This window comes from Chelonoidis abingdonii, chromosome 6 (genome assembly GCF_003597395.2).
Source record: "Chelonoidis abingdonii isolate Lonesome George chromosome 6, CheloAbing_2.0, whole genome shotgun sequence".
Classification (NCBI taxonomy): Eukaryota; Metazoa; Chordata; order Testudines; family Testudinidae; genus Chelonoidis; species Chelonoidis abingdonii.
This window is the reverse complement of record NC_133774.1, coordinates 81,848,156-81,865,232: the sequence shown is the minus strand read 5'-3', so window position 1 is coordinate 81,865,232 and position 17,077 is coordinate 81,848,156. Positions and strand designations below refer to the sequence as shown.

At 40.9% G+C, this 17,077-nt stretch overlaps 1 protein-coding gene across 3 annotated transcripts in view; it reads left to right on the top strand.

The window, feature by feature from the left end:
* MARCHF3 (membrane associated ring-CH-type finger 3) overlaps nucleotides 1-17,077 on the top strand; it is a 127,091-nt gene that overhangs the window by 78,977 nt on the left and 31,037 nt on the right. For all 3 annotated transcript variants that reach the window (XM_032798560.2, XM_032798558.2, XM_032798559.2), the window contains 2 exons: nucleotides 12,457-12,700; nucleotides 15,650-15,854. In XM_032798560.2, coding sequence (XP_032654451.1) covers nucleotides 12,513-12,700; nucleotides 15,650-15,854 — 393 coding nt within the window. In that variant the 5' untranslated portion in view covers nucleotides 12,457-12,512. The remainder of the gene's footprint in view (nucleotides 1-12,456; nucleotides 12,701-15,649; nucleotides 15,855-17,077) is intronic.

The following is a 17,077-nucleotide window of genomic DNA, read 5'->3' as shown; positions in this document are numbered from 1 at the left end:
TCTCACTAAACTATTATTTTTGTGCTTATATAGTGACAGGAGGGGTTCTTCCATCACCATAGTAAATCCACCTCCCTGAGAGGCGGTTGCTAGGTTGACAGAACAGTTTTTCCTTCGACCTAGTGCTCTCTGCACAGGGACCAAGATCAGCTTAACTACATCACTTGGGAGTGTGGATTTTTTCATACCACTGAGTGATGTAGCTGGGTCAATCTAATTTTGTAGTGTAGATCAGCCCTAGGAGTCAAGCCACTTTTTCAAATGGCATCTAGACTCAAAGCTATAAAATTTGCAGGTGTCAGCCAGCTAGTTGCAAGTCTATTGGCCTTAAATTTACAAGGTTGTGTTGGGTATACAAATAAAAAGATTCCTATTGACTTCAGTGGAGTTGAATCACATATTATGTGTGCAATAGGAAGGTGCAATTTAAGTAGCCTCTTTGAAGATTTGGGTTACAATAACAACATTCTGTCAGGAACTTGCAGAGTGTAACTAGAAGCACTATTACTTTGTTTTTCTAGATTGTGCTTATGTGATAGACTCCTGGGACTTTATTCACGCCTGTGTTCCATCAGCTTCTGCTGGCAGAAACCCAGGCACTAGAAAGTCCATTCGTTGAAAGACACATTGCAGTGACACAAGGTATCTGCAATCCCCTGCTCCACAAAGAAGCCTGGAGACAGGTGGCACAGTTCAGGAAGTATTTGGACTGGTCTGGGAAAATCTGGTCAGAACAGAGGATATGCTGAGTCATGGTTTCCTGCTCCTATTTGTCCAGTGTTCCAGAAAACCTGAGAAAAACAAAGACCCACATGTCCTGACTTTCAAGTGCTGAGAAAAACATAGCACCCCTTTATACATCGAAAGAAAGAAAGAAAGACACAACCTCTGTTTTCTACCCCCTTTTCAGGTCAGCCTTACATTAACTCTGTATTTATTTCTGTTAATGGAAGACTTATGAATAAAACTGAAGGGCCAGATTCGTAAAGATACGTATGTGCTCTAGCTGTATAGTAGAATTCTCAACTCTGAGTTAGCTGGCTCAGGCTACCTGCATTATACACAGAGAGTTGGGCATCTATGAAAGGGATACTCAAAAGTGAGCAAATTGAGCAGGGAATCACCTAAGCTAGGCAGATGGCCAAATGCAAAGGGTTTTGGTTCAGATTCAAAGGTACTTATATACCTAATTGCCAGTGATCTGAACCTTAGACACTAGACTGATAGACCAGAGATAGGCCCCTCTCTCTGTTCAGGGTTCTCAGCTATGAAACTTCTCCTGGCATTAGGGCTGAGCTGCCTTTAGGCACATTTCTCCTGAAAAACTAGAGAAATAGACCACCCCACCCCAGAATACCCAATAGCCCAGTGGTTAGGGCACTTGCCTGGGATGTGGGAGACCAACATTCAAATCCCTTCTCTTCCGGACTTGAGCCCAGGTGTAGCTATAGGCTATTCTGGAGTGGTGTGGGAGCGTTCCCAATCTTCCCTGTTGTTGCTGTTGTATAAACCGTTAAATATTCACTGGGCCAGAGAGAGAGAGGGGTTACAACCTAGTGTCTAGGGCATTCATCTGGGTTGTGGGAGACCTGGCTTCAAGGTCCTGCTCCATATAAGCAAAGTGGGGATTCAAATTTGAGTCTCATACACCAAGAGAGTGCCCTAACCACTGGACTATTGGGTATTCTGGACACACACGCTAGCCTACTCACTGTCTTCTGTGCAGGATCTGCCGATGCTATGGGCACTCTCAAACCATGCCCACAGGATCAGGCCCCACTGATGAGATGGGCGGGGAATACGGTTTGAGAAGCTTACTGTGGCAGCTCCACAGCTTTGGCCTGTGCGAGGGCTCCAAGCTGCTGGTTAGCTGCGGAGTGTCATCATGCATGCCTATTGGTGGAAAATTAAGTGCAAAGGAGACTTAGGCACTTACTGGATTAGGTAGCAGCTGAGCTATGGTTTTGAAAATGTCAGTGAGGCCAAAGTATTGGACATAGAACCCTAACTGCCTTTGTAAATGTGGCCCAAAGCTTGGCTAGTTTAAGTATTTATTCATTTGGCAAACATCATGAACTTTTTTCACTAGTGAAAACTTTATTTATAATTGGATTAATACACACATTCATATTTATTCAATTTGAACATTGCTATATATACAGTTCTACTATGCCAAGGGGGAAAAAAAGTAGTCACATCCTCTAATTGAAAATGGTTTGAAATTCTGGGCATCTGAATAGGAGCATTGATTTATGGATGGGCAGACATTTTGAAAACATACAACGAATAAAGGAACATTCAGGGATCTGTCCTTAGTCTGGTTCTATTCATTATCTTCATAAATTATTTGGATAATGGCATAGAAACTACATTAATAAAGTTTGTGAACAATATCAAGCTGTGAAGGATTGCAAGCACTTTGGAGGACAGGATTAGAATTCAAAGTGATCTTGACAAACTGGAGAAATGATTTGAAACAAAATAGGATGAAATTCAATAAGGACAGATACAAAATACTACACGTAATTGCAAAAATAGAAAATGGGAAATGGCTGCCTAAGAAGGGGTATGGCAGAAAGAGATCTAGGGGTCATAGTGGACCACAAGCTAAATATGAGTCAACAGTGTGATACTTTTGCAAAAAAGCAAACATCATTCTCAGATGTATTAGGAGGAGTGTTAAAAGCAAGACATGAGACATAATTCTTCACTCTACTCAGCACTGATAAGGCTGCAACTGAAGTGAGGTGTCCAGTTCTGGGCACCTCACTTTGGAAAAAGATATGGACAAACTGAAAAAAAGTCCAGAGAAGAATAAAAATGATCAAAGGTGTAGAAAATATGACCTATGAGGAAAGATTGAAAAAAATGGGTTTGTTTAGTCTGAAGAGAAGGTGGTGGTGGTGGCGGCGGGAGGGAAAATGGGGAACGACAAGATAAGTTTTCAAGTATATAAAAAGGTTGTTTATAAAGAGAAGCTTGTTTATAAATTGTTCTCCTTAACCACTGAGGAAAGGATAAGCAGCAATGGGCTTAAATTGTAGCAAGGGAGATTTAGATTAGACATTAGGAGAAAATTCCTAACTGTAAGGGTAGTTAAGCACTGGACAAATTACCTAGAGAGGTTATGGAATAGCAGTCATTGAAGTTTTTTAAGAGGTTAGACAAACACCTGTCAAGGATGGTCTAGTTGTTATTACTCAGTCCTGCCTCAGGGCAGGGGTTGAACTAGATAACCTGCTGATGTCCCCTTCCAGTCCTACATTTCTGTGATTCACACCGAATTGCTTTGTGCCACTGTCTAATAGTAGTGGCACTCAGTTCTCAGACATGCAGGTTTATAAGATTGTAGTTAATATACAGTTTAGAGCCTAGCAATTTTAAAGCTCTGCATGTTCAGATCAACGGAGCTGAAAATTGTGATCTGCAGTATTCAAAACTAGTAAGATGTGGGCTGAAATAAAGTCAGCATGAATTGCTCAACAATATCAATGGAATCAGCATTGCGCTGCTATATATTGTAAAACATTACAGTGAAATCTTGCAAGTATTACAAAGCATGTCTTGCCCAAGTGGTAACGAAGCATAACATCTTCCTGTTTCAACATTCTCAACTTGTATCCCATAGCTCCTAGAAGCTGTTTTTTTTCAACACTGAATGCTGCTAAGTTATGAGTTTTAACAGGCTTTTTTTCTTTTAAACTACAGCACTGAATGTTATTCTAAAATTATTTTCCAAATATTCTTAAACTCCCAGTTGATCCCCCGCTGATGTTCATTGTGAAAAGTATTAAAGGTCTAATAATAATAATTGGAACTTTTGTAATTCACTGTCCAACATGTGTTTTTGTACCCTCCTTTGGTGGATTTTTAGAGGATAACTGTATAGCTTCCAGCTAAGGGAGTTATATCTTGAACTCAAGTAGTATAAGCTCGTGCTTTTAAGTCTGGATGACTTGGGTTCAATCTTTGGTGACTAGCTACGATGGAGGTTGCTACACTTATAATCCCTTTAATCAGAGGTTCTAAATATGCTTTGTTGTAGGCAGAGCTAGCCTATAGTTAAGGAACCAAAAATTTAGAATGGGAAGTGTTTGAAATGTTGGGAAGCCTTATAGTTTTGCCAGTCTGGAATGTCCATTTGAGGGATGAAGGGGGAGAGTGAGATAGGACCAGGAAACTGGGACAAGGAATCCAGAGTGGTAGTGGGTGGCAGTTAAAATCAGATGAAGAGCTGGGGAGGGTTAGACAGCAATAGATAGACATAGACTGGAGGGGACAGGGGAAGAAGGGTCTTTGACTGCTAGCGACTAATCCGTTCAGGAGCCTGGAATAGACCCAGGATTCCTGAGTTTCACAGTTCCTCTTCTGTCAGATATCTGTGAAACCCAGTCGCATAAAAAGTGTCTCATCCCGCTATAGAGCTGGTCTGTGACATATAGGATGACAACCTATTGGCTCTGCCATCACTTACTCCATTAGCTCAAGTGGCAGAAGTCTGTGCAGTGAATCTAAAGGTTCATCGGCAGGATTGGAGCCATGTGAGTTTCACTATGATTCCACATGACAGAATTTCTGGGGCAGTTCAGTTTTGATTTTTACAAAAAATCATGGGGAAATACATACAGAAACTATGCTGAGAGAACATTATGGTTGCAAAGTCAAGCATTCAGAAATCCCACAGGTCAGTTAATTCAGCTCGTGTGTGCCAATGAATACATGACTTTGCAACTTTAACAATATTAATGTGGCTAAGAATCCTGGTCCCTATTTTGTGTTTTAAGTGAAAATAGGGGCAGAGAGGTTATGTCATTTGTCCAGGGTCACACAACAGAATCCAGGCCTCCTGACTCCCGTGCCTGTGTTTTAAACACATGATCATCTTAGTCTCCCACTGCAAATCAGAGCCATCTGGATGTCCAAGTAAGGGTAAAGGTGATAAGTGAAAGGTAGCAACCAGAGAATTCCGGTTCTGAGAACTGTCAGGGAAGGCAAATGCAGCATGCAAACTGCAGCTGGGGTCAAACTTGCCCAGAGCTGCAGGAGAGTTAGAAAAAAGTCACAGAATGGCCTGGAGCTTTAAGGGAGTTGTGCTCAGCCACACATGTACCTGTGGGCTGGGATGGAGAATACTATAATAAGAACATAAGAACGGCCATACTGGGTCAGACCAAAGGTCTGTCTAGCCCAGTATCTTGTCTTTCGATAGTGGCCAATGCCAGGTGCCCCAGAGGGAATTAACAGAACAGGGAATCAAGTGATCCATCCCCTGTTGCTCATTTCCAGATTCTGGCAAACAGAGGCCAGGGATACCATCCCTGCTCATCCTGGCTAATAGCCATTGATGGACCTATCCTCCATGAATTTATTTAGCTCTTTTTTGAACCCTCTTATAGTCTTGGCCTTCACAACATCCTCTGGCAAACAGTTCCACGGGTTGACTGTGCGTTGTGTGAAGAAATACTTCCTTTTGTTTGTTCTGAACCTGCTGCCTGTTAATTTCATTTGGTGATCCCTAGTTTTTGTATTAGGAGAAGGAATAAATAACACTTCCTTATTTACTTTCTCTACACCAGTCATGATGTTATAGACCTCAATCATATTTTCCCCCTTATTCATCTCTTTTCCAAGCTGAAAAGTCAGTCTTATTAATCTATCCTCATATGGAAGCCATTTCATATCCCTAATAATTTTTGTTGCCCTTTTTTGAGATGGGGCGACCACATCTGCATGCAGTATTCAAGATGTGGGCGTACCATGGATTTATATAGAGGCAATACGATATTTTCCTGTCTTATCTATACCTTTCTTAATGGTTCCCAACATTCTGTTCACTTTTTTGACTGGTGCTGTACATTGAATGGATGTTTTCAGAGAACTATCCACAATGACTCCAAGATCTTTCTTGAGTGGTAACAGATAATTTAGACCCCCATCATTTTATATGTATAGTTGGGATTATGTTTTAAAGATATAGAAGATCAGTGGAGTGGGCCTCATCTGAAATACTATGTGCAATACCAACAAGGAGTCCGGTGGCACCTTAAAGACTAAACAGATTTATTTAGGCATAAGCTTTTATGGATAAAAAACCCACTTCTTCAGATGCATGGATCTATGCATCTGAAGAAGTGGGTTTTTTACTCACGAAAGCTTATGCCTAAATAAATCTGTTTAGTTTTTAAGGTGCCACCGGACTCCTTGTTGTTTTTGTGGATCCAGACTAACACTGCTATCCCCTGATACTTGTGTGCAATACCAATCTCAAAAAGGGTCAGAGAAGGTTGTGGAGAGTGGAAAAAAATCATATGAAGAGACTGAAAACATTAAGATTCTACCTTAGAACAAAGATAAGTAAGGGAGGAGAGGAATTATGGGAATATAATGAATGGTAGAAGATAAAGGAAGAACTTCTGCTCTCTGTGTTTACCCAAGAGCAGGGGAATCTTCAGTGAAAATAGGAGAGGAAATCCAAAGCCAATAAAAGAAATACTTTCCCCCACACAGTTTATAATTAGACTGTGGAACTCATTGCCCCAGGAAGCCACTGGGGCCAACAACATGCAAGAGGATTGAACATTTATATGAAAAGACTATCCAGAGTTATCAGTTATAAGAATTTTTGGAAAGAATATTAAACCTCATGCTTCAGGGTTTATGCTAGTCTCTAATCTGAGCTGTGGAGCCCGCCATATGTGGCAATATTGCCTTTCCAGAACCTAAGGAAGGTAAAGTATCTACCTTTATCTCCCTACTCTGGTAAACTTACTGTCTCCCCACAGTGGTCCTCCAGCTCCCAGCACTGCTGGATCAGTGACATGACTAAGCCCTCCAGGTGTATCACACAAATCCACCCTTTCAAGAATTTATAGAACAAGTCTAATGGAAACAAAGCCATCTCCCAGCTGTCCTGTGACTACAGAGATCTTCCACGGTTTGCTCAGGCTGCATCGTCCCAGGGCTACCTAACATCTTCATCCTCTCTGGATAGTAGTTCCTATTCTAGCTCCCTCATGAGTTCAGCAGTTCACTTTCCCAGGTGGCACAAAGTCATCATAGGGGTTCTTCCTCCCACCCTCACTGAAGTCTCAGCCTCAAACCTCTAAGCAATTGCAAGCATCATTTCCTTTCAACACTGCTTCCCGCACTACCCTTTCCCAGGGCTTCCCAATTTCCCTTGTGTCAAGGCTCAGGGTCTCCGAGACCCGCCTTTCAAGCTCACTAAAGAGAGTCAGCCTCCCTCTGCCCTTTGTATCACCCACCTGACCTTTCTGCAAGAAAGTCTTCCATCTCCCTTCTCAGTGAGATGAGCAGGCTTCCACTTTCTTATTGGAAACCTAAATACCCATTGCCTGAGGAGGAAGTTAACTAGCACAGGTAGGGCTGAGCAAAACTCCCTTAAAAAGACAAGCCCACCTCTGGCAGTCCCCAAATGATATTTTTCAGAATGACATTGACATAGTTAAGTACTCCTGTTCTGCAATACACAGTTATGTATATATATATATTAAAAAAAACATTAAACTGTCCTGAAATAAAAATCTGCAATTTTTAATAATAGCAAAAGCATATGAACACAAACTTTGTTTGTTGTATGCCATATTTTCAGAAAGACTTCTGGACAAAATGGATTCATCTTCACCAGCAAAATTTGTCAGACAAATTGAGGGGCTCCACTGAGGTCCTTAGAAAACATGACCTTAGCAAGTCATGTAAGGATTGGTAAGAGCAATATGTGGCTTGCTTTCCCATTTGGCCTTGAACATCACTAGCTTGACACTTCTCCCTGATGCTTAATGATAACTTAAAACAATGAGCAACAGATAATGTTAAACTGGGGGGAAAGATTCTGGAGAGACAGATAAATTTTCTTAAGGAATGTAAAAATAAATTAATAGGAACCAAAGCATCCCCATAGATTTGGTTTTTGTTTTTCTATGACTATAACACTCCTTAAGGAAGCCTTCTCTTGCTAACAAGTTAGTGTGTTTTTTTCCCCCCCATTGGTTCTAAAGTCTCAAAGCTGATTGATATGTTTGAGTTGCATTTCTTGAAATGAATCAAAGGCTTCCGGGAATGTAGAATGGGAAAAGAGAATGGGTTTCCAAGCATATGAATACAACAGATGCATTATGTGCTGTTTTTAATAAGGGTGCTGAAGAAGCACAAATGGGCAGTTTACACAAGAGCTCCACTTCAATATTTGTATAACTTTTGCCTCCTACTGCCTTACAGTGTAAGAGCTTTTTTGTCTCATGTGAATCCATTCCAAATCACTCAGAGTTTCTACTGAAGCTCTGAAGAGATTCCCTCATGGCTAAAACCGAAAATCCACTATTGTAATTGAATTCATCAGCATGATGGTGCTTTATGGGTTTAAGAAATGAATTCAATTTATGCACACTAGTCAAAAGTGTACTGAAGATTCAATGTATGTGCCCATTGTAAATTCAGGTGAGTTGCTGAAATTCCTTCCCTGGCTGTTGAGGCTGGTTTTTGACATCTCCATATGTTTGAATATAACTTAATAAGAGTCCAAGTGCCTTGCATACAGTTATTTCTGGAGTCCTGTAGTTTCTCTTAATCCTAGAGTTACAAGTCTCTTACAGGAAGAAAATCCTTCTGTAAAGAAAAGCTATTTAAGTAACTGTTTGTTAGGAATACTCAGCTGTTGGTGTAGCCAAGAAACAAAGGCCTATAACTTCATTTCATACTGTGGATTGCCAACATTTGGTGGCAGTTCTGTCTAAGGGCCTACTAATAGCCCCTGTATCACATAATTGCCCCTTCGTTGCGGGAGGAGGGAAGAGAGAGAGACAGACAGACAGGCTTCCTGATCTGTATATTGTCTGCTTTTGTGTTTGAAAAGCCCACAGAAAGGGGCTTGGAATAATAATTTTTAAAATAAAAAGGGGAGGGGGATAATACCACCAGTGAGCTGTATTGTACCACATTGCGTGGGAGCAAGCAGATCAGGAAGGAAGAGAGTGTGTATAAGCTAGGGCTGACCTTTTCTGGAATAGCATCTTGTAATTTTGAATAAGTCATTATGGGGAGAAGGATATGGCCTTCTGGCTAAAGCAGAAGACTAGGATTCAGGAAATATGGTCCTGGCTCTGCCACAGACTTCCAGAATAACTTTGTGCAATTTACTTAAACACTTTTTGGGCCTCAGTTCCACTCTCCACTTCTCTGCCTCACAGGGGTGTATTGAGATGTACTATATTGTTTGTTGTAAGATGTTTCAAGTTTCTCAAAAAAAGTCTTACATGTAAGTGCAAAGTACTACTATCATTCAGCTGGCATATGGTAGTCACTGGGAGACTAGAGAGAGAATTTTCTCAGTAGAATTTTGGTTAGATAGGAGAGGGGCAAGGTGGGAATCAGAGTCCAGATGAGGAGGTTGCAGTAATCAAGGCAGAGAGAGGAAACGACAGATTATAAACATTTTCTGAAGTGTGTCAGTAAGTATACCCTTGTTACTACATACTCATTGCCAGCTCTCATTAGAAACAGGATCGAGTCTAGGACTGCCCTCCTGGGGTTTCCAATTTAAAAGTTTGGGGCAAGTTTATCTCCCTAGTACCTTTTCTGTTCATCTTGATCTTTTCAAATGGTCTTGTCACTTTGTATTAGCGCTGCCTTTCTCTGCAACTCCTGGCATCTGAAATAGTCCTCCGACCTCCTCAGTATTATATCTCTCATTAAATGCCAGATGGAAAGACACATTTTCTTCCTTGCCTTTGCTCTTAATCTCTCCCCTTCTGCTAAGATATTTGTGGCCACAGTGGTGAGATTTTCACATATTTTAGATGGAAAACATTCTGAATGAATTTGGAGTTTTATTGGCTATAAAGATTTATTGTTCTTCAGAATCAACATTGACTTCAGCTTTGCCTTAGTCAGTATGTACCTCTCAGGACAATTAATTTTGGTCTTCACCTCAGAGTATGATATGTGCTTGTTATTTAAGCCTATAATTGTATTAATTCCAAGCATATACTGTGGGATGCAGTTTGCATGAAATACATTCCTAGGGGTACCATGTTTGGAATCAAATTAATTACATTTTGGATCTATGCTAGAATTGAAACAAAATTAAAAAAAAATTATTCTTGAGGCCTAAATTAATGTCATTATCGATTTTGTTAAAATGTTTGTTTTCCATTAGAGAAGTGAAAATTATTAAGTTAGACAAAAGAATAGGGCAGGGTTGCTCCACTAGCCTGGAATGTCAAGGCAGTGCTGTGCACAAGGATTTGAATTAACATCACAGATGGGAGATGGCTACAACTAAGAGTTCTGTGTGCTTTAATAGTCTGCAGTTAGTTGCATCATCTGGTGTTTCAGAAAATGCTCTTAAAAACTTATCAAATGGCTGATGAATGTGTTTGCAAAGGCTTGGGTGGTCACTTTATATGGAACAATAAATTTGCTGTTGTACATAATAAGGTCAGTGAAGCAACCAGCAAGGAAATATATAATTCTGTAGCATGGGTCTGTAAGCATAGTACTGTGTAGGCTATTTAAGTTTAATGAAGCAGCTACTCTGCTACTGCATATTCTTGTTGAACAGTCTCAGCATGTACTTTAAAACAGAAGTGTTACTGGTAATCATGTCCCTGCACACTCTCCTTGGAAATCCTGTGGGTCCTATTCTCATAAGAAGTTTTCATCTTTTATGTGCTAATGGTTTTGAAATTAGTCATTTGCTTCATTTTCATTGTAAATGAGGGTCAGAATGTGATTTCTTTCTTTTCCCTGTTCTCTGAACATTGAAACTACTGTAAGCTGGCTTATCAGCATCCGCTTCTCTCTGGGGTACAGAGTTTGAAAAGTAGCTGAAAACGATCCCATTAAAACACACACGTTCCCAGGCATTCTTTCCTATTCTTAGAAACCTGTCTAAGAAGGCCTGCATCCATTCTGAAGCTTGCATTGTACAAATGACGTGGCATCACCATCACATCCTTGCATCTCCCAAAGAGATTCAGTCAGGAAACTTCAAAAAAAATCAACAGTTACATTCCGGTGTCTATTCAAATCCAACGAGATCCAGTTGCATTAATTCATTCTTTAAACACATCTTTCTAAAGGGCTCTTAAAAGAAGTAATGATTAATATTTAATGCACGGTTTGATTCCTAGCATGCAGTACTATACAAATAATGATGGCTGAAACGTGAATTAAGGTTTGAATTTTTAAATGGACTAAATGTTGTGCACAGACAGAAACACGTTGGCACAATATAGGTCTGGCTCCAATTTGCACAAAGAATAATAATCGTTCATAGCATTTAAAGTGGTATTTTACATCCATGGATCTCAAGGCATATTACAAAGGAAGATGAGGATCAATCACATTTTATAGATGGAGAAACAAAGGTCTAGAGAAGTTAAGCCCAGAGCCTCAAGAGGTATTTAGGCACCTAACTCCCCAAACGGATCAGGGCCCAAGTGACCTGCCCAGTGCTACGTTGATTCAGTGACAGCTGGAAACCAAGTTTCCAGGCACAGTGCCCATGTGCTATACATTGACTCACACCGCCTTGCCTTAAAAATCAAACCTGGACATACCGACCATCATTATGTGAAGCTGCAAAGAAGATGTGTCCAAAGGCTCTGTCATCTTCCCTTATTGTTAGTGTAACTTTGGTTTGCAATTATCACTATCCAGGACAGCATATAAAATATATGCTAAGTGTTGGGAAAGTAAGCCAAACATATGAGAGAGCCATATGCATGCTACAATTTTTACCTCTCCTTGTGGCATGAATTATTACTGCATGCAGGCTATCATTAAGTGGGTTTGTGTTACGAATACTTGGTATTTGTTATTTCTCTATTCTGCTGTGTTGGTGAAGTAATGCGCTTAGCCACAATGGTTTATGTTCACAGAGGGATTTCACAGAGTATATTATCATCTGCTTTCTCTTTCAAGACAATCTTGTCAGTTTGTGGTCAGAGGCAAGTGTCAAGTTAAATGAATGTATTAGGTTCATTTTACAGCACAGGCAAAAGAGACAGACAGACAAAAGGTTCCAGTCTTTTCATTTCTCACCACCATGACTTTAAAAATCAACAGAGAAAAACAAAGGAAACCCTGTACGTGCAGCTGATTCCTAGATATGCACATTTCACAAGTTATTTTTCAACTATAAGTAGTATTTTAAGCTTTCTTTCAATACCAAGAGATAGATAGGTTGGGGTTATTTTTTTCTTTTTAAAAAAAAAATCTCTCTCATTTCATAGAGATCAATACGACAGTTACACACAGAGATGTGCCTGCTGGATTGTTATTAAATGCCATAGGTTCGTGTGTGTGTGAAATTTGTAAGAAGATATGGTGCTACTCCAACCCTATTTCATTTTAACTAAAGGGATGTTGGTTGCCTGTAATTTTGCATTCACTGTTAACAGCCCTGCTTTAATAAATTGTTTTCTGATCTGTTCCTAGATGGAAATCCTGTATAAATGTGAAAACCATTAGCAAAGTAATTGCTGTCTATTACCATGACAACCAGCCACTGCAGTCACCTGCCTGAAGTCTTACCAGACTGCACCAGCTCAACTGGTCCCCTAGTAAAGACGGTGGAGGATTGTAGCAGTCTTGTGAATGGACAGCCGCAGTATGTCATGCAAGTTTCAGCCAAGGATGGGCAGCTTCTGTCAACAGTAGTAAGGACTCTTGCCACACAGAGGTACAGTAGTACCAAATAAAAAACAAACATATAAATGATCATTAAACTGTTTTAGCTCGGAAGTGCAGAAGGGGGCTAGAATTACAGTATTCAAGTCTGTGTCAGACAAGAGATCTATATAAAAAAGCCAAACACACGTACAAGCTCAGTCATACCTGTTTCTATGACAATTAAGTAAGAAGCTAAAATTCATCATGTTTAGTTTTTTATTTTGTCACATACAGAAGAAGAAAATAGTTGTGTTGCTGCTCACGTAAGATTTACTACTGTGATAATTAAACTCATCACTATGATTTTATCATCCTCACCATCTCACCTTTTATAATTAAACTCTCATTATACCTTCATGTAAAAAAAATGTGGCAGTGCTGTCTGAAGATGCAGATGGTCAAGTGAATACGTTTCAATAATTTCTCCAGGTTTGTAAAAGGAAACTTCAGAATTTTACTCCTGACGACTTGTGAATGCTACTCATTACTTACTGGTGAGAACACTCATTCCAGTGATGCTTCATACAGGGGTTTCATCTAAAACACACACTGTCAGGGTACAGAATATTGCATACAGCATTACTCTCCCTCCCTCTTCATGAGCTGTTGCTAATACTGCCATAACACATTTTGTTCAGACTGCCATTCCTAAACCATGCCACACGCTCTAACTCACTGAGCCAGCAAAGAATCTGTCTCTCATGAAGATTCACATGCAGGCTTTGTTGCCGGAGCCATTTCTCATGTGATTGATAGCAGTTTTTCATGCTGTTGATGCACACTGAGAGATTATGTGGCAAAATATATATTTGTCATATACTTTGAGACCACAAGCTGGGTGGGTTTTTTTGTTCTCTTAATACTTTAGTAAAAGACTCCATAAAGGTTTGACAGTATTGACACAGGAGATTTTGGGCAAAATTCTACTCCATTTCCTTGGTGACTTAAGAGTAGTTCTGGATTTACATCAGTGTATCAGAGCACAGAATCAAGCTCCCTGCATTGTTTAAAGGGGGAATGTTATTAACTTGCTGGGGTGTCATGTAAAAATGGTGTGTTTTTTGGAGTGAAACAATTATTCCTTTCAGTTTTTTAATCAAACTGAACTTACTAGCTCAGATCTGCATGTAATGTCATCACAAACACCACTGGGTTGCTTTTTTTTAAATAAACAGTGGGCCAGATTGTCCCTTCACCTAGGCCATCTTTACAGTTCACTGGATTTTATACTCATGTAGTGAAAGAAGAACCTGGCTCCATATACACAGGGCACCATTGAAAAGCAGCCAGAGCGTGGGTAGTGGGCAGCAGCAGCAACACATTGCACAATAATGAGGAGGGGAAATTTGGATCAGTGACAAAGAGACAAAGGCACTATTATAAGAAAGCCTTGTGAACCCAAAGCATCCATACAGAGTTGGCGTTTTCAGGGTCTCAGCCAAAAGATCCACACACATGAAAATGCAACTTATTCAATTTATCTGCCTTGGCCGAATGAACTGCTATGTTAATCCTGCTGGGATTTTAAATTGTGGGTCCAGGGAGTCCAAGCATTTCAATGCTGATACTTAATCTGCCCCTCTAGCATGTTACAGTTCTAGCATTTCAGGGATTTATTCTGCTCTTATTTATTTTTCATGCGTGTTACTGATAGTTACACAATTCTGTAGAAGGGAGAACTGAGTCCTTAAGGCTTTCTAAGGGAGAGATCCTCTTCCTCTCCCCCATCTGTGCACCATCAAAAGCAATCCTTTTGGCTGAGAAGAATCACACTGTTCCTTTCAGAACCCAATAATGGTGCTCCTTAGCTGGCCATAAGGAATTGCTCCAGATGCGTGGTGCTGCCTTCACCAGACCAGAGCATCCTGGATCTTTTTAGTGCGCAGTCACACCTGGCTTAGAGACTCTGCTCATATACTTGGCAGTGCCTGGAGGTCAGTTTGTGTCACAGGGTTATTGTTTCAGGCTAAATTAGTGTGAGTGTGTGTATGCGCATCTTATCCTGTAGTTCAGTGGCACAGATCATGACTAAGGCTATGATTTTGTCATGGAGGTTGCAGACTTCCGCAACTTCCAAAGACCTCAGTGACTTCATCCCTGGCAGCTGGGAGCTGCAGGATCCTGCCGCCTCCTGCAGCAGCAGGGATCTGTAAGATACCCTCGCCATCTGAGGCAGAGGGCCCCCAAGCTCTCAGCTGCCATGGGCAGTGGGGATACCCAGAAGCTCCTAGCTGCCATGGGAGGGCTGGGGGATTACCGCAGTGCTCCCTGCTGCTGGGGGCGCGGGGGGGAGGGGACCCTGCAGATCCTGTCTGCCACTGGTGGCAGGGACACCCTCGAGCTCTGAACCCCCGTGGGTGGTGGGGGGCCCCAGAACTCCCAGCCACCCTGCAGCTGTCCAGTCCCTTCCTATAGTATCATGGATATTTTTAGTAAAAGTCAAGGACAGGTCATGGGCAATACAGAAAAATTCACAGAAGCCCCTGACTTTTACTAAAAATATCCATGATAAAATTCTTAGCATTAATCTTGACTAGTGTCCCTGTAACAGGCATCCACTTTGGGATATGCTGTTCCACTTAGAGATTTCTCTTGTAGTGTACTTCACTCCCCCTCTCTCCCAAGTGTTTCCTGGTGTATTTCTTTCTCTATATTGTGGGAAATAATAAATTTGTCAGGATAAGTAAATTGTCTGTATATTCCCTTCTCCGATTCTTAAGGACTTTCTTCCAGCTTGTCACTGTATAGACCAGAAGTAGCAGCACTTTTGAACAAGAATATCAAAGTGCCTTCAATCTTTAGCCTGGGGATCATGCTGTATGCTAATGTATAAATAAGGGTGAACTATATACGCTGTGAACATCCCATCTTGTTATGTTGGAACATGAGCCGAGAGAGAGAAATTAGGTGCTTTACAACCTAATATACTGACCAGCAACTTCCCTTTCTTGTTTGTCAGCCCTTTCAATGACAGGCCAATGTGCAGAATCTGCCACGAAGGCAGCAGTCAGGAAGATCTGCTCTCTCCATGTGAATGTACAGGAACCCTGGGGACTATTCATCGCAGCTGCCTGGAGCATTGGCTGTCCTCTTCGAATACCAGTTACTGTGAACTCTGCCACTTCAGGTTTGCAGTAGAGCGCAAACCCAGGCCGTTAGTAGAGGTCAGTAAATGAGCCATGTCCTCAAAAGCTTAGTTTTAATGAGCAAGTGATGTATGTTTTACACCAAGGCCACAAAGCCTTTGCAGCTTCACTGAAGCAAAAGAGAGGCTGTGAATTTCGGACACTGGGAGGTGAGGGCAGCAGCAGTGCAGGAATAACAAAACCTTCATTTTGAAGCAATCAGCTTGAGTGAGAAGAATGAAATTGATGGTTTTGCTTCACTGTAAACATCTAAACGAACATCATCTTGTGAACAGTTTGTCTCAAGTAGAAAATTCAGAGTATATCATTTTGGCTAGGCTGGGAGAGAGCCATCTAGAAAACTGACAAAAATCTATGGAATATGAGACAAATATTACTTGGGATATTGAATAGAGGTCAGGAATTAATTAACACACTTCCTGCCCCCCAAAATCTGGCTTCTGTTTTTAGCACCTAGAAAGGAATTGTTCTTGTTGGAGGTTTTACATTTTAGCACTTCTCAGGTGACCCCTTTGCCTCTCCTTGCCTGTGCACCAGACTACAGAGTAATATTGGGCAATCGTTTCCCCTTTGTCAGTTAAAATGTGGCTATTGCCCACTGCAGTTGCTTTAATTAACATACAAAATTGCCTGGTCTTGTGTTAAAAAGCAGTCAAGATATGGGTTTAATGTGGCTGATAAGCTTGCTTCTCCCTTATTTTGACTTCTAAAATATTGTGAAATTTGAATCCCTTTTGTAATTAAAACTGAATTGCTTCAAAATGAAGGTTTTGTTGTTCTTGCACTTCTGCCCCCACCTCCCAAAATTCTTTTGCTTGAGTGAAGCTGCAGAGGCTTTGAGTTCTTTATGAGAATAATGAGAAACATCTTATTTCATGTGGTTGGGGACACAGAGATTCGATCAAGTGCTGTACGTGCTTTGTGTGGTGCTGATTTTGGATTGGTACTGTATGTTTACATGGAAAAACTGACAATATAAATGGAAACAAATTCTTGTTTTCATCTAATTCATAAGCAGCAGGAGGTGGATTCTGCATCCACCAATCCCATCATTTATCTGTTGGAAAAAAACTACATCGGGCCAACTGGGTGGGAGTGGGAGATCTTCTCCAGGGACTACCAGTGATGCTTTGTGTCGGACCAGTTTTAAACATGAGGACACAGCAGCTTCTTTAGTCTTTCTTGGGTTCAGCAAATAAAGATCTTCTGCTACGTTGTACATGTTCAGTACTGAATACTAG